Source organism: Salvelinus fontinalis, chromosome 14 (assembly GCF_029448725.1).
Source record: "Salvelinus fontinalis isolate EN_2023a chromosome 14, ASM2944872v1, whole genome shotgun sequence".
Taxonomy (NCBI): Eukaryota; Metazoa; Chordata; class Actinopteri; order Salmoniformes; family Salmonidae; genus Salvelinus; species Salvelinus fontinalis.
Window position 1 is genome coordinate 8,381,425 of NC_074678.1, and position 25,170 is coordinate 8,406,594.

The window sequence follows — 25,170 nt, forward strand, 5'->3', positions numbered from 1 at the left end:
ACACTGTTCTCTAGGTGTAGTAGTGTAGTAGTGTACGTACCAACAACACTGTTCTCTAGGTGTAGTAGTGTAGTAGTGTAGTACCAACAACACTGTTCTCTAGGTGTAGTAGTGTAGTAGTGTACGTACCAACAACACTGTTCTCTAGGTGTAGTAGTGTAGTACCAACAACACGGTTCTCTAGGTGTAGTAGTGTAGTAGTGTACGTACCAACAACACTGTTCTCTAGGTGTAGTAGTGTAGTAGTGTACGTACCAACAACACTGTTCTCTAGGTGTAGTAGTGTACGTACCAACAACACTGTTCTCTAGGTGTAGTAGTGTAGTAGTGTACGTACCAACAACACTGTTCTCTAGGTGTAGTAGTGTAGTAGTGTACGTACCAACAACACTGTTCTCCCGATCAGAGACTATATTAGTGAATGCAGCTCTGCCCTGTACAGGTCTGTTGCTGTCTATATGTCTGGCTCTGAGTCTTGACTGGCAGTCATATGGCTTTGATGTTTTTGCCATATATCACTGATTTATCGGTGATTTTGTTCTCGGTGGGGAGAGATGTTAGTTATCCCTCTTTCAAGTTTATTTGCCAAGTGAATCAAATACAGTACATTAGAAATCCTGCTCAAGTCTCCCCCCGTCTGTCTGTCTGTGTTTCTCTCTGTCTCTCTCTCTCTCTCCCTCCCCCTCTCTCCCTCCCTCCCTCTCCGGTCTCTAGTTATGTAACAAAGAGTTCCAGTACGCGGCCTCTCTGAGGGCCCATCTGACCCGACACAAGCACCAGAAGAGCCAGAGGCCCACCCTGGTCAGGGTCCCCCAGCCCCACGGTGAAGAGGGCCTCGAGGGGGACGGCAGGGCCAAGGGACGCACCAAGAGAGAGTTTGTCTGTGACATCTGTGGAAAGACTCTTCCTAAGCTGTATTCTCTGAGGATCCACATGCTCAACCACACTGGTCAGTCAATTTCCCCCTTTTTGTGCACCAAGGTGGAAAAGCCTTCTATAAATCCAGTCTTCTTCTCTTCCATCCTCCTCTTCCTCATTGTTCTAATGATTATTTCCACAGGGGTGCGGCCCCACTCCTGCAAGGTCTGTGGGAAGACGTTTGCTCATAAACACAGCCTGAAGATGCACAGAGCTCTGCACGACGCTGCTAAACAGTTCCACTGTCTGCTCTGTGACAAGTCCTTCGCTAGTAAGAGAAGTCTGGAGGAACACACCAGTATTCACACAGGTACAATGCAGCATTATCCTCAGACACCAGTATTCACACAGGTACAATGCAGCATTATCCTCAGACACCCGTATTCACACAGGCACAATACAACATTACCCTCAGACACCAGTATTCACACAGGTACAATACAACATTACCCTCAGACACCAGTATTCACACAGGAGGTACAATACAGCATTATCCTCAGACACCAGTATTCACACAGGTACAATACAGCATTATCCTCAGACACCAGTATTCACACAGGTACAATACAGCATTATCCTCAGACACCAGTATTCACACAGGAGGTACAATACAGCATTATCCTCAGACACAAGTATTCACACAGGTACAATACACCATTATCCTCAGACACCCGTATTCACACAGGTACAATACAACATTACCCTCAGACACCAGTATTCACACAGGCACAATACAACATTACCCTCAGACACCAGTATTCACACAGGTACAATACAACATTATCCTCAGACACCAGTATTCACACAGGTACAATACAGCATTATCCTCAGACACCAGTATTCACACAGGAGGTACAATACAGCATTATCCTCAGACACAAGTATTCACACAGGTACAATACACCATTATCCTCAGACACCCGTATTCACACAGGTACAATACAACATTACCCTCAGACACCAGTATTCACACAGGAGGTACAATACAGCATTATCCTCAGACACCAGTATTCACACAGGAGGTACAATACAGCATTATCCTCAGACACAAGTATTCACACAGGTACAATACACCATTATCCTCAGACACCAGTATTCACACAGGTACAATACACCATTATCCTCAGACACCAGTATTCACACAGGTACAATACAACATTATCCTCAGACACCAGTATTCACACAGGTACAATACAACATTATCCTCAGACACCAGTATTCACACAGGTACAATACAACATTATCCTCAGACACCAGTATTCACACAGGAGGTACAATACAGCATTATCCTCAGACACCAGTATTCACACAGGAGGTACAATACAGCATTATCCTCAGACACAAGTATTCACACAGGTACAATACACCATTATCCTCAGACACCCGTATTCACACAGGTACAATACAACATTACCCTCAGACACCAGTATTCACACAGGCACAATACAACATTACCCTCAGACACCAGTATTCACACAGGTACAATACAACATTATCCTCAGACACCAGTATTCACACAGGTACAATACAGCATTATCCTCAGACACCAGTATTCACACAGGAGGTACAATACAGCATTATCCTCAGACACAAGTATTCACACAGGTACAATACACCATTATCCTCAGACACCCGTATTCACACAGGTACAATACAACATTACCCTCAGACACCAGTATTCACACAGGAGGTACAATACAGCATTATCCTCAGGCACCAGTATTCACACAGGAGGTACAATACAGCATTATCCTCAGACACAAGTATTCACACAGGTACAATACACCATTATCCTCAGACAGCAGTATTCACACAGGTACAATACACCATTATCCTCAGACACCAGTATTCACACAGGTACAATACAACATTATCCTCAGACACCAGTATTCACACAGGTACAATACAACATTATCCTCAGACACCAGTATTCACACAGGTACAATACAACATTATCCTCAGACACCAGTATTCACACAGGAGGTACAATACAGCATTATCATCAGACACCAGTATTCACACAGGAGGTACAATACAGCATTATCCTCAGACACAAGTATTCACACAGGTACAATACACCATTATCCTCAGACACCAGTATTCACACAGGTACAATACAACATTATTCACACAGGTACAATACAACATTATCCTCAGACACCAGTATTCACACAGGTACAATACAACATTATCCCCAGACACCAGTATTCACACAGGCACAATACAACATTATCCTCAGACACCAGTATTCACACAGGTACAATACAACATTATCCTCAGACACCAGTATTCACACAGGAGGTACAATACAGCATTATCCTCAGACACCAGTATTCACACAGGTACAATACAACATTACCCTCAGACACCAGTATTCACACAGGCACAATACAACATTACCCTCAGACACCAGTATTCACACAGGTACAATACAACATTATCCTCAGACACCAGTATTCACACAGGTACAATACAGCATTATCCTCAGACACAAGTATTCACACAGGTACAATACACCATTATCCTCAGACACCCGTATTCACACAGGTACAATACAACATTACCCTCAGACACCAGTATTCACACAGGCACAATACAACATTACCCTCAGACACCAGTATTCACACAGGTACAATACAACATTATCCTCAGACACCAGTATTCACACAGGTACAATACAGCATTATCCTCAGACACCAGTATTCACACAGGAGGTACAATACAGCATTATCCTCAGACACAAGTATTCACACAGGTACAATACACCATTATCCTCAGACACCCGTATTCACACAGGTACAATACAACATTACCCTCAGACACCAGTATTCACACAGGAGGTACAATACAGCATTATCCTCAGACACCAGTATTCACACAGGAGGTACAATACAGCATTATCCTCAGACACAAGTATTCACACAGGTACAATACACCATTATCCTCAGACACCAGTATTCACACAGGTACAATACAACATTATCCTCAGACACCCGTATTCACACAGGTACAATACAACATTATCCTCAGACACCAGTATTCACACAGGTACAATACAACATTATCCTCAGACACCAGTATTTACACAGGTACAATACAACATTATCCTCAGACACCCGTATTCACACAGGTACAATACAACATTAACCTCAGACACCAGTATTCACACAGGTACAATACAACATTATCCTCAGACACCAGTATTCACACAGGTACAATACAACATTATCCTCAGACACCAGTATTCACACAGGAGGTACAATACAGCATTATCATCAGACACCAGTATTCACACAGGAGGTACAATACAGCATTATCCTCAGACACCAATATTCACACAGGTACAATACAACATTACCCTCAGACACCAGTATTCACACAGGCACAATACAACATTACCCTCAGACACCAGTATTCACACAGGTACAATACAACATTATCCTCAGACACCAGTATTCACACAGGTACAATACAGCATTATCCTCAGACACCAGTATTCACGCAGGAGGTACAATACAGCATTATCCTCAGACACAAGTATTCACACAGGTACAATACACCATTATCCTCAGACACCCGTATTCACACAGGTACAATACAACATTACCCTCAGACACCAGTATTCACACAGGCACAATACAACATTACCCTCAGACACCAGTATTCACACAGCTACAATACAACATTATCCTCAGACACCAGTATTCACACAGGTACAATGCAGCATTATCCTCAGACACCAGTATTCACACAGGAGGTACAATACAGCATTATCCTCAGACACAAGTATTCACACAGGTACAATACACCATTATCCTCAGACACCAGTATTCACACAGGTACAATACACCATTATCCTCAGACACCAGTATTCACACAGGAGGTACAATACAGCATTATCATCAGACACCAGTATTCACACAGGAGGTACAATACAGCATTATCCTCAGACACAAGTATTCACACAGGTACAATACACCATTATCCTCAGACACCAGTATTCACACAGGTACAATACAACATTATTCACACAGGTACAATACAACATTATCCTCAGACACCAGTATTCACACAGGTACAATACAACATTATCCCCAGACACCAGTATTCACACAGGCACAATACAACATTATCCTCAGACACCAGTATTCACACAGGTACAATACAACATTATCCTCAGACACCAGTATTCACACAGGAGGTACAATACAGCATTATTCACACAGGTACAATACAACATTATCCTCAGACACCAGTATTCACACAGGTACAATACAGCATTATCCTCAGACACCAGTATTCACACAGGTACAATACAACATTACCCTCAGACACCAGTATTCACACAGGCACAATACAACATTACCCTCAGACACCAGTATTCACACAGGTACAATACAACATTATCCTCAGACACCAGTATTCACACAGGTACAATACAGCATTATCCTCAGACACCAGTATTCACACAGGAGGTACAATACAGCATTATCCTCAGACACAAGTATTCACACAGGTATAATACACCATTATCCTCAGACACCCGTATTCACACAGGTACAATACAACATTACCCTCAGACACCAGTATTCACACAGGTACAATACACCATTATCCTCAGACACCAGTATTCACACAGGTACAATACAACATTATCCTCAGACACCAGTATTCACACAGGTACAATACAACATTATCCTCAGACACCAGTATTCACAGAGGTACAATACAACATTATCCTCAGACACCAGTATTCACACAGGTACAATACAACATTATCCCCAGACACCAGTATTCACACAGGCACAATACAACATTATCCTCAGACACCAGTATTCACACAGGTACAATACAACATTATCCTCAGACACCAGTATTCACACAGGAGGTACAATACAGCATTATTCACACAGGTACAATACAACATTATCCTCAGACACCAGTATTCACACAGGTACAATACAGCATTATCCTCAGACACCAGTATTCACACAGGTACAATACAACATTACCCTCAGACACCAGTATTCACACAGGCACAATACAACATTACCCTCAGACACCAGTATTCACAAAAGTACAATACAACATTATCCTCAGACACCAGTATTCACACAGGTACAATACAGCATTATCCTCAGACACAAGTATTCACACAGGTACAATACACCATTATCCTCAGACACCCGTATTCACACAGGTACAATACACCATTATCCTCAGACACCCGTATTCACACAGGTACAATACAACATTACCCTCAGACACCAGTATTCACACAGGAGGTACAATACAGCATTATCCTCAGACACCAGTATTCACACAGGAGGTACAATACAGCATTATCCTCAGACACCAGTATTCACACAGGTACAATACAACATTATCCTCAGACACCAGTATTCACACAGGTACAATACAGCATTATCCTCAGACACCAGTATTCACACAGGAGGTACAATACAGCATTATCCTCAGACACAAGTATTCACACAGGTACAATACACCATTATCCTCAGACACCCGTATTCACACAGGTACAATACAACATTACCCTCAGACACCAGTATTCACACAGGCACAATACAACATTACCCTCAGACACCAGTATTCACACAGGTACAATACAACATTATCCTCAGACACCAGTATTCACACAGGTACAATACAGCATTATCCTCAGACACCAGTATTCACACAGGAGGTACAATACAGCATTATCCTCAGACACAAGTATTCACACAGGTACAATACACCATTATCCTCAGACACCAGTATTCACACAGGTACAATACACCATTATCCTCAGACACCAGTATTCACACAGGAGGTACAATACAGCATTTTCATCAGACACCAGTATTCACACAGGAGGTACAATACAGCATTATCCTCAGACACAAGTATTCACACAGGTACAATACACCATTATCCTCAGACACCAGTATTCACACAGGTACAATACAGCATTATTCACACAGGTAAAATACAACATTATCCTCAGACACCAGTATTCACACAGGTACAATACAGCATTATCCTCAGACACCAGTATTCACACAGGTACAATACAACATTACCCTCAGACACCAGTATTCACACAGGCACAATACAACATTACCCTCAGACACCAGTATTCACACAGGTACAATACAACATTATCCTCAGACACCAGTATTCACACAGGTACAATACAGCATTATCCTCAGACACCAGTATTCACACAGGAGGTACAATACAGCATTATCCTCAGACACAAGTATTCACACAGGTATAATACACCATTATCCTCAGACACCCGTATTCACACAGGTACAATACAACATTACCCTCAGACACCAGTATTCACACAGGCACAATACAACATTACCCTCAGACACCAGTATTCACACAGGTACAATACAGCATTATCCTCAGACACCAGTATTCACACAGGTACAATACACCATTATCCTCAGACACCAGTATTCACACAGGTACAATACAACATTATCCTCAGACTCCAGTATTCGCACAGGTACAATACAACATTATCCTCAGACACCAGTATTCACAGAGGTACAATACAACATTATCCTCAGACACCAGTATTCACACAGGTACAATACAACATTATCCCCAGACACCAGTATTCACACAGGCACAATACAACATTATCCTCAGACACCAGTATTCACACAGGTACAATACAACATTATCCTCAGACACCAGTATTCACACAGGAGGTACAATACAGCATTATTCACACAGGTACAATACAACATTATCCTCAGACACCAGTATTCACACAGGTACAATACAGCATTATCCTCAGACACCAGTATTCACACAGGTACAATACAACATTACCCTCAGACACCAGTATTCACACAGGCACAATACAACATTACCCTCAGACACCAGTATTCACACAGGTACAATACACCATTATCCTCAGACACCAGTATTCACACAGGTACAATACAGCATTATCCTCAGACACAAGTATTCACACAGGTACAATACACCATTATCCTCAGACACCCGTATTCACACAGGTACAATACACCATTATCCTCAGACACCCGTATTCACACAGGTACAATACAACATTACCCTCAGACACCAGTATTCACACAGGAGGTACAATACAGCATTATCCTCAGACACCAGTATTCACACAGGAGGTACAATACAGCATTATCCTCAGACACAAGTATTCACACAGGTACAATACACCATTATCCTCAGACACCAGTATTCACACAGGTACAATACAACATTATCCTCAGACACCCGTATTCACACAGGTACAATACAACATTATCCTCAGACACCAGTATTCACACAGGTACAATACAACATTATCCTCAGACACCAGTATTTACACAGGTACAATACAACATTATCCTCAGACACCCGTATTCACACAGGTACAATACAACATTAACCTCAGACACCAGTATTCACACAGGTACAATACAGCATTATCCTCAGACACCAGTATTCACACAGGAGGTACAATACAGCATTATCCTCAGACACAAGTATTCACACAGGTACAATACACCATTATCCTCAGACACCCGTATTCACACAGGTACAATACAACATTATCCTCAGACACCAGTATTCACACAGGCACAATACAACATTACCCTCAGACACCAGTATTCACACAGGTACAATACAACATTATCCTCAGACACCAGTATTCACACAGGTACAATACAGCATTATCCTCAGACACCAGTATTCACACAGGTACAATACACCATTATCCTCAGACACCCGTATTCACACAGGTACAATACAACATTACCCTCAGACACCAGTATTCACACAGGAGGTACAATACAGCATTATCCTCAGACACCAGTATTCACACAGGAGGTACAATACAGCATTATCCTCAGACACAAGTATTCACACAGGTACAATACACCATTATCCTCAGACACCAGTATTCACACAGGTACAATACAACATTATCCTCAGACACCAGTATTCACACAGGTACAATACAACATTATCCTCAGACACCAGTATTCACACAGGTACAATGGAGCATTATCCTCAGACACCAGTATTCACACAGGTACAATACAACATTATCCTCAGACACCAGTATTCACACAGGAGGTACAATACAGCATTATCATCAGACACCAGTATTCACACAGGAGGTACAATACAGCATTATCCTCAGACACCAGTATTCACACAGGTACAATACAACATTATTCACACAGGTACAATACAACATTATCCTCAGACACCAGTATTCACACAGGTACAATACAACATTATCCCCAGACACCAGTATTCACACAGGCACAATACAACATTATCCTCAGACACCAGTATTCACACAGGTACAATACAACATTATCCTCAGACACCAGTATTCACACAGGAGGTACAATACAGCATTATTCACACAGGTACAATACAACATTATCCTCAGACACCAGTATTCACACAGGTACAATACAACATTATCCTCAGACACCAGTATTCACACAGGTACAATACAGCATTATCCTCAGACACCAGTATTCACACAGGTACAATACAACATTACCCTCAGACACCAGTATTCACACAGGCACAATACAACATTACCCTCAGACACCAGTATTCACACAGGTACAATACAACATTATCCTCAGACACCAGTATTCACACAGGTACAATACAGCATTATCCTCAGACACCAGTATTCACACAGGAGGTACAATACAGCATTATCCTCAGACACAAGTATTCACACAGGTACAATACACCATTATCCTCAGACACCCGTATTCACACAGGTACAATACAACATTACCCTCAGACACCAGTATTCACACAGGCACAATACAACATTACCCTCAGACACCAGTATTCACACAGCTACAATACAACATTATCCTCAGACACCAGTATTCACACAGGTACAATGCAGCATTATCCTCAGACACCAGTATTCACACAGGAGGTACAATACAGCATTATCCTCAGACACAAGTATTCACACAGGTACAATACACCATTATCCTCAGACACCAGTATTCACACAGGTACAATACACCATTATCCTCAGACACCAGTATTCACACAGGAGGTACAATACAGCATTATCATCAGACACCAGTATTCACACAGGAGGTACAATACAGCATTATCCTCAGACACAAGTATTCACACAGGTACAATACACCATTATCCTCAGACACCAGTATTCACACAGGTACAATACAACATTATTCACACAGGTACAATACAACATTATCCTCAGACACCAGTATTCACACAGGTACAATACAACATTATCCCCAGACACCAGTATTCACACAGGCACAATACAACATTATCCTCAGACACCAGTATTCACACAGGTACAATACAACATTATCCTCAGACACCAGTATTCACACAGGAGGTACAATACAGCATTATTCACACAGGTACAATACAACATTATCCTCAGACACCAGTATTCACACAGGTACAATACAGCATTATCCTCAGACACCAGTATTCACACAGGTACAATACAACATTACCCTCAGACACCAGTATTCACACAGGCACAATACAACATTACCCTCAGACACCAGTATTCACACAGGTACAATACAACATTATCCTCAGACACCAGTATTCACACAGGTACAATACAGCATTATCCTCAGACACCAGTATTCACACAGGAGGTACAATACAGCATTATCCTCAGACACAAGTATTCACACAGGTATAATACACCATTATCCTCAGACACCCGTATTCACACAGGTACAATACAACATTACCCTCAGACACCAGTATTCACACAGGCACAATACAACATTACCCTCAGACACCAGTATTCACACAGGTACAATACAGCATTATCCTCAGACACCAGTATTCACACAGGTACAATACACCATTATCCTCAGACACCAGTATTCACACAGGTACAATACAACATTATCCTCAGACACCAGTATTCACACAGGTACAATACAACATTATCCTCAGACACCAGTATTCACAGAGGTACAATACAACATTATCCTCAGACACCAGTATTCACACAGGTACAATACAACATTATCCCCAGACACCAGTATTCACACAGGCACAATACAACATTATCCTCAGACACCAGTATTCACACAGGTACAATACAACATTATCCTCAGACACCAGTATTCACACAGGAGGTACAATACAGCATTATTCACACAGGTACAATACAACATTATCCTCAGACACCAGTATTCACACAGGTACAATACAGCATTATCCTCAGACACCAGTATTCACACAGGTACAATACAACATTACCCTCAGACACCAGTATTCACACAGGCACAATACAACATTACCCTCAGACACCAGTATTCACAAAAGTACAATACAACATTATCCTCAGACACCAGTATTCACACAGGTACAATACAGCATTATCCTCAGACACAAGTATTCACACAGGTACAATACACCATTATCCTCAGACACCCGTATTCACACAGGTACAATACACCATTATCCTCAGACACCCGTATTCACACAGGTACAATACAACATTACCCTCAGACACCAGTATTCACACAGGAGGTACAATACAGCATTATCCTCAGACACCAGTATTCACACAGGAGGTACAATACAGCATTATCCTCAGACACCAGTATTCACACAGGTACAATACAACATTATCCTCAGACACCAGTATTCACACAGGTACAATACAGCATTATCCTCAGACACCAGTATTCACACAGGAGGTACAATACAGCATTATCCTCAGACACAAGTATTCACACAGGTACAATACACCATTATCCTCAGACACCCGTATTCACACAGGTACAATACAACATTACCCTCAGACACCAGTATTCACACAGGCACAATACAACATTACCCTCAGACACCAGTATTCACACAGGTACAATACAACATTATCCTCAGACACCAGTATTCACACAGGTACAATACAGCATTATCCTCAGACACCAGTATTCACACAGGAGGTACAATACAGCATTATCCTCAGACACAAGTATTCACACAGGTACAATACACCATTATCCTCAGACACCAGTATTCACACAGGTACAATACACCATTATCCTCAGACACCAGTATTCACACAGGAGGTACAATACAGCATTTTCATCAGACACCAGTATTCACACAGGAGGTACAATACAGCATTATCCTCAGACACAAGTATTCACACAGGTACAATACACCATTATCCTCAGACACCAGTATTCACACAGGTACAATACAACATTATTCACACAGGTACAATACAACATTATCCTCAGACACCAGTATTCACACAGGTACAATACAACATTATCCCCAGACACCAGTATTCACACAGGCACAATACATCATTATCCTCAGACACCAGTATTCACACAGGTACAATACAACATTATCCTCAGACACCAGTATTCACACAGGAGGTACAATACAGCATTATTCACACAGGTAAAATACAACATTATCCTCAGACACCAGTATTCACACAGGTACAATACAGCATTATCCTCAGACACCAGTATTCACACAGGTACAATACAACATTACCCTCAGACACCAGTATTCACACAGGCACAATACAACATTACCCTCAGACACCAGTATTCACACAGGTACAATACAACATTATCCTCAGACACCAGTATTCACACAGGTACAATACAGCATTATCCTCAGACACCAGTATTCACACAGGAGGTACAATACAGCATTATCCTCAGACACAAGTATTCACACAGGTATAATACACCATTATCCTCAGACACCCGTATTCACACAGGTACAATACAACATTACCCTCAGACACCAGTATTCACACAGGCACAATACAACATTACCCTCAGACACCAGTATTCACACAGGTACAATACAGCATTATCCTCAGACACCAGTATTCACACAGGTACAATACACCATTATCCTCAGACACCAGTATTCACACAGGTACAATACAACATTATCCTCAGACTCCAGTATTCGCACAGGTACAATACAACATTATCCTCAGACACCAGTATTCACAGAGGTACAATACAACATTATCCTCAGACACCAGTATTCACACAGGTACAATACAACATTATCCCCAGACACCAGTATTCACACAGGCACAATACAACATTATCCTCAGACACCAGTATTCACACAGGTACAATACAACATTATCCTCAGACACCAGTATTCACACAGGAGGTACAATACAGCATTATTCACACAGGTACAATACAACATTATCCTCAGACACCAGTATTCACACAGGTACAATACAGCATTATCCTCAGACACCAGTATTCACACAGGTACAATACAACATTACCCTCAGACACCAGTATTCACACAGGCACAATACAACATTACCCTCAGACACCAGTATTCACACAGGTACAATACACCATTATCCTCAGACACCAGTATTCACACAGGTACAATACAGCATTATCCTCAGACACAAGTATTCACACAGGTACAATACACCATTATCCTCAGACACCCGTATTCACACAGGTACAATACACCATTATCCTCAGACACCCGTATTCACACAGGTACAATACAACATTACCCTCAGACACCAGTATTCACACAGGAGGTACAATACAGCATTATCCTCAGACACCAGTATTCACACAGGAGGTACAATACAGCATTATCCTCAGACACAAGTATTCACACAGGTACAATACACCATTATCCTCAGACACCAGTATTCACACAGGTACAATACAACATTATCCTCAGACACCCGTATTCACACAGGTACAATACAACATTATCCTCAGACACCAGTATTCACACAGGTACAATACAACATTATCCTCAGACACCAGTATTTACACAGGTACAATACAACATTATCCTCAGACACCCGTATTCACACAGGTACAATACAACATTAACCTCAGACACCAGTATTCACACAGGTACAATACAGCATTATCCTCAGACACCAGTATTCACACAGGAGGTACAATACAGCATTATCCTCAGACACAAGTATTCACACAGGTACAATACACCATTATCCTCAGACACCCGTATTCACACAGGTACAATACAACATTATCCTCAGACACCAGTATTCACACAGGCACAATACAACATTACCCTCAGACACCAGTATTCACACAGGTACAATACAACATTATCCTCAGACACCAGTATTCACACAGGTACAATACAGCATTATCCTCAGACACCAGTATTCACACAGGTACAATACACCATTATCCTCAGACACCCGTATTCACACAGGTACAATACAACATTACCCTCAGACACCAGTATTCACACCGGAGGTACAATACAGCATTATCCTCAGACACCAGTATTCACACAGGAGGTACAATACAGCATTATCCTCAGACACAAGTATTCACACAGGTACAATACACCATTATCCTCAGACACCAGTATTCACACAGGTACAATACAACATTATCCTCAGACACCAGTATTCACACAGGTACAATACAACATTATCCTCAGACACCAGTATTCACACAGGTACAATGGAGCATTATCCTCAGACACCAGTATTCACACAGGTACAATACAACATTATCCTCAGACACCAGTATTCACACAGGAGGTACAATACAGCATTATCATCAGACACCAGTATTCACACAGGAGGTACAATACAGCATTATCCTCAGACACCAGTATTCACACAGGTACAATACAACATTATTCACACAGGTACAATACAACATTATCCTCAGACACCAGTATTCACACAGGTACAATACAACATTATCCCCAGACACCAGTATTCACACAGGCACAATACAACATTATCCTCAGACACCAGTATTCACACAGGTACAATACAACATTATCCTCAGACACCAGTATTCACACAGGAGGTACAATACAGCATTATTCACACAGGTACAATACAACATTATCCTCAGACACCAGTATTCACACAGGTACAATACAACATTATCCTCAGACACCAGTATTCACACAGGAGGTACAATACAGCATTATTCACACAGGTACAATGCAACATTATCCTCAGACACCAGTATTCACACAGGAGGTACAATGCAACATTATCCCCAGACACCAGTATTCACACAGGTACAATACAACATTATCCTCAGACACCCGTATTCACACAGGTACAATACAACATTACCCTCAGACACCCGTATTCACACAGGTCTGTCGATACATTACAGTTTATCTTAGACACATCCCTCGTCACACTTCTGAACCAAGTGGAGCTGATCAAATCAGAGCTGCCAAAACGGCCTGGCAAGGCATCCACCATGGTTGCTAGAAAGGACAGTGTTTGGTGTTTTGGTAGAAAACGCTGTCTCGGGCACCTCTCCAGAATCTACCGTAGGTGTTATTGGGTTAAGATCTGGTGACTGAGACACACACACCCTTTGACCCCTCTGGTGACTGAGACACATACCCTTTGACCCCTCCGGTGACTGAGACACACACACCCTTTGACCCCTCTGGTGACTGAGACACATACCCTTTGACCCCTCCGGTGACTGAGACATACACACCCTTTGACCCCTCCGGTGACTGAGACACATACCCTTTGACCCCTCCGGTGACTGAGACACATACCCTTTGACCCCTCCGGTGACTGAGACACATACCCTTTGACCCCTCCGGTGACTGAGACATACACACCCTTTGACCCCTCCGGTGACTGAGACACACACACCCTTTGACCCCTCCGGTGACTGAGACACACACACCCTTTGACCCCTCCGGTGACTGAGACACATACCCTTTGACCCCTCCCTATGCTTCTTTCAGACCCCTCTTTCAGAGTCACAGAGATCTCTTCTTCTATCCATGGTAGCCTAAATAATGGGCAACTGGGCATATTTATACATGACCCTAAGCATGATGGGATGTTAACGGCTTAAATTAACTCAGGAGCCACAACTGTGTGGAAGCACCTGCTTTCAATATACTTTTGTATCCCTCATTTACTCAAGTGGTTCCTTTTATTTTGGCAGTTACCTGTAGTTTGATTCAGAATCTTATGGTCAAATCTGTGTTAAATAACTTCCAGGTGAATCTAGGTATCTCTGGTAATATAATATCTCTGTTAAATAACTTCCAGGTGTATCTAGGTATCTCTGGTAATATAAGTATCTCTGTTAAATAACTTCCAGGTGAATCTAAGTATCTCTGTTAAATGTATTCCAGATGTATCTAGGTATCTCTGGTAATATAATATCTCTGTTGAATGTCTTCCAGGTGAATCTAAGTATCTCTGGTAATATAAGTATCTCTGTTGAATGTCTTCCAGGTGAATCTAGGTATCTCTGGTAATATAATATCTCTGTTAAATGTCTTCCAGGTGAATCTAGGTATCTCTGGTAATATAATATCTCTGTTAAATGTCTTCCAGGTGAATCTAGGTATCTCTGGTAATATAAGTATCTCTGTTGAATGTCTTCCAGGTGAATCTAAGTATCTCTGTTAAATGTCTTCCAGGTGAATCTAAGTATCTCTGTACCCAGTGTGGGAGGTCGTTCCACCGAGCGTCCGGGTTGAGTAAACACTTAAAGAGACACCAGCCCAGACCGGACGTACGAGGGTTCCCCTGTAGTCAGTAAGGACCTGCTTCTCTCATTAACACTCTCTGATTCTGTAGCTGTGTGTGCAGTGTTTCCCCTATATTCATTTATTTAAAAAAATGTAAATATTTAAAATATTTTTAAGGATGGTAAAACGTTTTCAGTGTAAACTTAAACTAGATATCAAATATGTAGAAAAGATAATGGAGATTTATATATTTTTTAAATAGATCATGTTTGATAACTAAAAACCACCAAAATAAAAACTAGACATTCAGGGAGAATCTAAAATTCCCAAAATGTCAAGGCATGTGGCCCCCATTTTGATTTTATAATGTTTGAGTCACTCAGAAAGCGTAAGCCATGACAACATGTGTAGAATTGCAGGAAATGAGGTATTAAACTGCAACATTTTGTCTCTGTGGCCAAGAGGAGGGCCTCTAAAATGTAGGCTGGCGACAACGCCATTGTCCACTCCCCGTTAACCACTGTCCCCTCCCACGCTAACTTTGCCACCGCTGCTGAAAAAAGTCCTAGGGGAAACACTGTGCGTTTGTGTGATATTGTGTGTGTGTGAGGATGTGCATGTCCTGACTGTGCTGTGTCTCTTTGTGCAGTTTATGTGTGTGTGTTTGTCATGCATTCATGCACATGCTCTGTTCTACCCATCATGACTGTATCCCTCCTCCAGCTGTGATCAGAGTTTCAGTATGTGATGTAGTGCCTGTCTGGTCTGTATCCCTCCTCCAGCTGTGATCAGAGTTTCAGTATGTGATGTAGTGCCTGTCTGGTCTGTATCCCTCCTCCAGCTGTGATCAGAGTTTCAGTATGTGATGTAGTGCCTGTCCTGTCTGGTCTGTATCCCTCCTCCAGCTGTGATCAGAGTTTCAGTATGTGATGTAGTGCCTGTCTGGTCTGTATCCCTCCTCCAGCTGTGATCAGAGTTTCAGTATGTGATGTAGTGCCTGTCTGGTCTGTATCCCTCCTCCAGCTGTGATCAGAGTTTCAGTATGTGATGTAGTGCCTGTCTGGTCTGTATCCCTCCTCCAGCTGTGATCAGAGTTTCAGTATGTGATGTAGTGCCTGTCTGGTCTGTATCCCTCCTCCAGCTGTGATCAGAGTTTCAGTATGTGATGTAGTGCCTGTCTGGTCTGTATCCCTCCTCCAGCTGTGATCAGAGTTTCAGTATGTGATGTAGTGCCTGTCTGGTCTGTATCCCTCCTCCAGCTGTGATCAGAGTTTCAGTATGTGATGTAGTGCCTGTCTGGTCTGTATCCCTCCTCCAGCTGTGATCAGAGTTTCAGTATGTGATGTAGTGCCTGTCTGGTCTGTATCCCTCCTCCAGCTGTGATCAGAGTTTCAGTATGTGATGTAGTGCCTGTCTGGTCTGTATCCCTCCTCCAGCTGTGATCAGAGTTTCAGTATGTGATGTAGTGCCTGTCTGGTCTGTATCCCTCCTCCAGCTGTGATCAGAGTTTCAGTATGTGATGTAGTGCCTGTCTGGTCTGTATCCCTCCTCCAGCTGTGATCAGAGTTTCAGTATGTGATGTAGTGCCTGTCTGGTCTGTATCCCTCCTCCAGCTGTGATCAGAGTTTCAGTGTGTGATGTAGTGCCTGTCCTGACTGGTCTGTATCCCTCCTCCAGCTGTGATCAGAGTTTCAGTATGTGATGTAGTGCCTGTCCTGACTGGTCTGTATCCCTCCTCCAGCTGTGATCAGAGTTTCAGTATGTGATGTAGTGCCTGTCTGGTCTGTATCCCTCCTCCAGCTGTGATCAGAGTTTCAGTATATGATGTAGTGCCTGTCTGGTCTGTATCCCTCCTCCAGCTGTGATCAGAGTTTCAGTATGTGATGTAGTGCCTGTCTGGTCTGTATCCCTCCTCCAGCTGTGATCAGAGTTTCAGTATGTGATGTAGTGCCTGTCTGGTCTGTATCCCTCCTCCAGCTGTGATCAGAGTTTCAGTATGTGATGTAGTGCCTGTCTGGTCTGTATCCCTCCTCCAGCTGTGATCAGAGTTTCAGTATGTGATGTAGTGCCTGTCTGGTCTGTATCCCTCCTCCAGCTGTGATCAGAGTTTCAGTATGTGATGTAGTGCCTGTCTGGTCTGTATCCCTCCTCCAGCTGTGATCAGAGTTTCAGTATGTGATGTAGTGCCTGTCTGGTCTGTATCCCTCCTCCAGCTGTGATCAGAGTTTCAGTATGTGATGTAGTGCCTGTCTGGTCTGTATCCCTCCTCCAGCTGTGATCAGAGTTTCAGTATGTGATGTAGTGCCTGTCTGGTCTGTATCCCTCCTCCAGCTGTGATCAGAGTTTCAGTATGTGATGTAGTGCCTGTCTGGTCTGTATCCCTCCTCCAGCTGTGATCAGAGTTTCAGTGTGTGATGTAGTGCCTGTCCTGACTGGTCTGTATCCCTCCTCCAGCTGTGATCAGAGTTTCAGTATGTGATGTAGTGCCTGTCCTGACTGGTCTGTATCCCTCCTCCAGCTGTGATCAGAGTTTCAGTATGTGATGTAGTGCCTGTCTGGTCTGTATCCCTCCTCCAGCTGTGATCAGAGTTTCAGTATGTGATGTAGTGCCTGTCTGGTCTGTATCCCTCCTCCAGCTGTGATCAGAGTTTCAGTATGTGATGTAGTGCCTGTCTGGTCTGTATCCCTCCTCCAGCTGTGATCAGAGTTTCAGTATGTGATGTAGTGCCTGTCTGGTCTGTATCCCTCCTCCAGCTGTGATCAGAGTTTCAGTGTGTGATGTAGTGCCTGTCTGGTCTGTATCCCTCCTCCAGCTGTGATAAGAGTTTCAGTATGTGATGTAGTGCCTGTCTGGTCTGTATCCCTCCTCCAGCTGTGATCAGAGTTTCAGTGTGTGATGTAGTGCCTGTCTGGTCTGTGTCCCTCCTCCAGCTGTGATAAGAGTTTCTTTGAGGCCAAAGACCTGCAGCAGCACATGAACAAACACCTGGGACTCAAACCCTTCCAGTGTCAGGTGGGGAATAATCATTATTATGTTATTAGATCATGTTATTATGTTATTAGATTATGTTATTATGTTATTAGATTATGTTATTAGATTATTAGATTATGTTATTAGATTATGTTATTAGATTATGTTATTAGATTATGTTATTATGTTATTAGATTATGTTGTTAGATTATGTTATTAGATTATGTTATTAGATTATGTTATTAGATTATGTTATTAGATTATGTTATTAGATTATTAGATTATGTTATTAGATTATGTTATTAGATTATGTTATTATGTTATTAGATTATGTTATTAGATTATGTTATTATGTTATTAGATTATGTTGTTAGATTATGTTATTAGATTATGTTATTAGATTATGTTATTAGATTATGTTATTAGATTATGTTATTAGATTATGTTATTAGATTATGTTATTAGATTATGTTATTAGATTATGTTATTATGTTATTAGATTATGTTATTATGTTATTAGATTATGTTATTATGTTATTAGATTATGTTATTAGATTATGTTATTAGATTATGTTATTAGATTATGTTATTAGATTATGTTATTAGATTATGTTATTAGATTATGTTATTAGATTATGTTATTAGATTATGTTATTATGTTATTAGATTATGTTATTAGATTATGTTATTAGATTATGTTATTATGTTATTAGATTATGTTATTATGTTATTAAATTATGTTGTTATGTTATTAGATTATGTTATTAGATTATGTTATTATGTTATTAGATTATGTTATTAGATTATGTTATTAGATTATGTTATTAGATTATGTTATTATGTTATTAGATTATGTTATTATGTTATTAGATTATGTTATTAGATTATGTTATTAGATTATGTTATTAGATTATGTTATTATGTTATTAGATTATGTTATTAGATTATGTTATTAGATTATGTTATTAGATTATGTTATTAGATTATGTTATTAGATTATGTTATTATGTTATTAGATTATGTTATTAGATTATGTTATTATGTTATTAGATTATGTTATTAGATTATGTTATTATGTTATTAGATTATGTTATTAGATTATGTTATTAGATTATGCTATTACATTACATCATGTTATGCTATTACATTATGTTATTAGATTACATCATGCTATTAAATTATGTTGTTATGTTATTAGATTACATTATGTTATGAGATTATGTTATTAGATTTTATTATGTTATTAGATTAGATTGGATTGCAATTAGATTGTGTTATTAGTTTGTGTTATTAGATTGTAAATAGATGATGTTATGTTAGATTGGTATTTTTAGGTTCTATCGGGGGGTTCTATCGGGGGGTTCTATCGTGGGGTTCTATCGGGGGGTTCTATCGTGGGGTTCTATCGGGGGGTTCTATCGTGGGGTTCTATCGGGGGGTTCTATCGGGGGGTTCTATCGGGGGGTTCTATCGGGGGGTTCTATCGGGGGGTTCTATCGGGGGGTTCTATCGGGGGGTTCTATCGGGGGGTTCTATCGTGGGGTTCTATCGGGGGGTGATAACGTGATAATGTTCTGTATTGTATCAGATCTGTGGGAAGTCTTACAGCTGGAAGAAGGACTGGTACTCCCACGTCAAGTCCCACAGCGTGGCAGAGCCTTACAGGTGAGTCTCCACTAACGCGTTCACAGCTTTCACCTAGTAGTCTATAGTCAAAATGGGAGACAGTCTTCTCTGTCGAATGAGTGAGGCCGGTTAAAGCACTTTGACACCTGTTGATGTAAAACGGGTTTCGTAGATGGTATTTGATGATGCTCCTCTGTCCTGTAGGTGTAATGTCTGTGGTAAGGAGTTCTTTGAGAAGGCTCTGTTCAGGAGACACGTGAAGAAGGCCACGCATGGCAAGAAGGGCCGAGTGAAACAGAACCTAGAGAGAGAGTGTGAACACTGTGGCAGGAAGTTCACCCAGCTCAGAGAGTACAGACGACACATGAACAACCACCAGGGTGAGAGACACACACACACACACACACACACACACACACACACACACACACACACACACACACACACACACACACACACACAAAGCCACAATCTGTCATTCTTCAACCTAATGGCAGCCCTGCCACTTGGTTTGCTATAAACCTGAGGGATGGGGGGCTGGAGAAATGTAACCAATCCCGAGACGGAGCCGTCTATGCTGACGGTCAATGAGAGCAACATCTCAAACAACACTGTTCAACTGGGTGTTAATGTTGTCTCTGTCTGAAAAAGTCACTGGTCATATAGAGGTGTGTTGATTGGCTGGCTGGAGGATTACAACGTAGAGCTGTGTGTGTTCCCCGTCTTCTAACACACGTCCTCTTCTCTCAGGAGTCAAACCCTTCGAGTGCCTGACGTGCGGCGTAGCCTGGGCCGACGCCCGCTCTCTGAAGAGACACGTACGTACCCACACCGGCGAGCGCCCTTACGTGTGCCCCGAGTGCCAGGAGGCCCACATCGATGCCCGCTCCCTACGGAAGCACATGGCCAAGTATCACGGCGACCTCCTGCCGGGGAAGATCATGCTGGAGAAAGATACGCTACAGTTTCACAATCAGGGTACTCAGGTCGAACACGCCGTCTCCATCCTGGCGTCCGATCTCCCCCCCGAGCTCCGGCCCGTCCAGCCGCCGCCGGCCGAGGAGATCGAGACGGTGCTGATCACGGAGGAGACTGTGGAGGCGGTAGAAGCGGTTCAGGCTGTACAGGGTGACGGGGTCGCGACCTTGTCGGACCAGAGTATCATGCAAGTGGTGAACTATGTGCTGTCCCAGAACAGTGTGCTGCCTGGGGGGGTGAAGATGGAGGGAGATGAATGGCAGGAGGTTACACAGACCATGGAGCAGCAGGAGGGAGATGACGGGCAGGAGGTTATACAGACCATGGAGCAGCAGGAGGGAGATGACGGGCAGGAGGTTATACAGACCATGGAGCAGCAGGAGGGAGATGACGGGCAGGAGGTTATACAGACTGTGGAGCAGCAGGAGGTAATACAGACCATGGAGCAGCAGGAGGTTACACAGACCATGGAGCAGCAGGAGGCTACACAGACCTTGGAGCAGCAGGAGGTAATACAGACCTTGGAGCAGCAGGAGGTTACACAGACCTTGGAGCAGCAGGAGGTAATACAGACCATGGAGCAGCAGGAGGTTACACAGACCATGGAGCAGCAGGAGGTTACACAGACCTTGGAGCAGCAGGAGGTAATACAGACCTTGGAGCAGCAGGAGGCTACACAGACCTTGGAGCAGCAGGAGGTTACACAGACCTTGGAGCAGCAGGAGGTTACACAGACCTTGGAGCAGCAGGAGGTTACACAGACCTTGGAGCAGCAGGAGGTTACACAGACCTTGGAGCAGCAGGAGGTTACACAGACCTTGGAGCAGCAGGAGGTTACACAGACCGTGGAGCAGCAGGAGGTTACACAGACCGTGGAGCAGCAGGAGGTTACACAGACCTTGGAGCAGCAGGAGGTTACACAGACCTTGGAGCAGCAGGAGGTAATACAGACCTTGGAGCAGCAGGAGGGAGGTGAAGGGCAGGAGGTTATACAGACCTTGGAGCAGCAGGAGGGAGGTGAAGGGCAGGAGGTTATACAGACCTTGGAGCAGCGGGAGGATACACAGACCTTGGAGCAGCAGGAGGTTACACAGACCTTGGAGCAGCAGGAGGTAATACAGACTGTGGAGCAGCAGGAGGTAATACAGACCGTGGAGCAGCAGGAGGTTACACAGACCTTGGAGCAGCAGGAGGTTATACAGACCTTGGAGCAGCAGGAGGTTACACAGACCTTGGAGCAGCAGGAGGTTACACAGACCTTGGAGCAGCAGGAGGGAGGTGAAGGGCAGGAGGTTATACAGACCATGGAGCAGCAGGAGGTAATACAGACTGTGGAGATGACTCACATGGCAGAGGTGCAATGATGTGACGACAGCACCTAGTAGACTGACTCAGTCACTAAGCCAGCGTTTCCCAAACTCGGTGCACATTTTGGCTTTTGTTCTTAACACGACACAGCTAATTAAAACGACCAATTCATCATGAAGCTTTGATCATTTGAATCAGATGTGTTGTGCTAGGCCAAAAACCAAACATGCCCCCCCCCCCCCCCCCTTTTTGGCACATTTGTAACAGCCATTTCCTGCAATCTAGAGCAAAAAAAAGGCCTTGTATGATAAATAAAGTTTATAAAAAATTATTTGTTTTCTTAATTTTTTTTATTTTACGTAGTGGCGCTGCTAGTCCACAAGGTGGCGCTGCGCCCCCTCTTCCATTCTTTGAGGAGAACCCTGTAGTACCCCTGAATGAGATGGTCCGGTGACTAGGGCCGTGTGGTTACTCTATCCTCTGTGTAGAGTAGATTACTGTCGACCAGGGGCCCATTGGGCTCTGAGTGGACCACTATGTACGGGGGGCCATTTGAGAGGCACCCCGGGAACGGTAAACATGACCCCCGGTGGAGTGACTGGTAGACTGCTTCCTCGTCCGAGATGGGACTGTAACAGGTCATCTGGGGTTCAGCACGACACAAAGGGCAACTCGTCTGTGTTGTTATTGGACAGATTGAGGTACTGCCTGTCTGTTTTCGTCCTGTTGACCAGACCCCGGCTCCGCCTCACACCAGAGACCATCCTTCTCAGTGGGACCGAAAGTACGATGTTGACTCTACTTTTGACTATGTACATTTAAATGAACTGAGGTTTTGACTTTCTGTTCAATCTTGTGTATAATGTGTAAAATAGGGACAATCATTAAAATATTCTGACATAATAATCTAGGTTAATTTACTTGCGTTTCATGAAGTTACCCGATTTTGTTGAATCTCAGGAGAGATGTTTGTTTCATAGAATTCTAAAATAGTCCAGTTGAATCCAGACTCATTTCACTGTTTCCTTCAGGACTTGTTTTCTTTCTCACGTCGTATCACCTGTTTCTAGCCTTGTTTTAAGCCAGCCTTGTTCAAGCCTTGTTTTAAGCCAGCCTTGTTCAAGCCTTGTTTTAAACCAGCCTTGTTCAAGCCTTGTTTTAAACCAGCCTTGTTCAAGCCTTGTTTTAAACCAGCCTTGTTCAAGCCTTGTTTTAAACCAGCCTTGTTCAAGCCTTGTTTTAAACCAGCCTTGTTCAAGCCTTGTTTTAAACCAGCCTTGTTCAAGCCTTGTTTTAAACCAGCCTTGTTCAAGCCTTGTTTTAAACCAGCCTTGTTCAAGCCTTGTTTTAAACCAGCCTTGTTCAAGCCTTGTTTTAAACCAGCCTTGTTCAAGCCTTGTTTTAAACCAGCCTTGTTCAAGCCTTGTTTTAAACCAGCCTTGTTCAAGCCTTGTTTTAAACCAGCCTTGTTCAAGCCTTGTTTTAAACCAGCCTTGTTCAAGCCTTGTTTTAAACCAGCCTTGTTCAAGCCTTGTTTTAAACCAGCCTTGTTAAAGCCTTGTTTTAAACCAGCCTTGTTAAAGCCTTGTTTTAAACCAGCCTTGTTCAAGCCTTGTTTTAAACCAGCCTTGTTCAAGCCTTGTTTTAAACCAGCCTTGTTCAAGCCTTGTTTTAAACCAGCCCGATCCGCCAGCTCACGTTCTGTTTGGGTCAATCTGGTTTCACAACACTTGAAGTTCTTCCCTCTTTTTTTTCCCTTGTGTTGGTTAGAGCTCTGTTGGGACTTTACAAATGACCTCGACTAACCTGTACCCGTTGACTTGTTACCCGTA

General features: G+C 42.7%; 1 protein-coding gene across 3 annotated transcripts in view; it reads left to right on the forward strand.

Annotated features, from left to right (window-relative positions):
• LOC129869456 (zinc finger and BTB domain-containing protein 11-like) overlaps window positions 1-24,244 on the forward strand; it is a 45,249-nt gene extending 21,005 nt beyond the window's left edge. For all 3 annotated transcript variants that reach the window (XM_055943889.1, XM_055943892.1, XM_055943891.1), the window contains 7 exons: window positions 715-949; window positions 1,061-1,228; window positions 16,405-16,522; window positions 19,387-19,468; window positions 21,015-21,091; window positions 21,257-21,432; window positions 21,803-24,244. In XM_055943889.1, the coding sequence (XP_055799864.1) occupies window positions 715-949; window positions 1,061-1,228; window positions 16,405-16,522; window positions 19,387-19,468; window positions 21,015-21,091; window positions 21,257-21,432; window positions 21,803-23,394 (2,448 nt within the window). In that variant the 3' untranslated portion in view covers window positions 23,395-24,244. The remainder of the gene's footprint in view (window positions 1-714; window positions 950-1,060; window positions 1,229-16,404; window positions 16,523-19,386; window positions 19,469-21,014; window positions 21,092-21,256; window positions 21,433-21,802) is intronic.
• The last annotated feature ends 926 nt before the right edge of the window (window positions 24,245-25,170 follow it).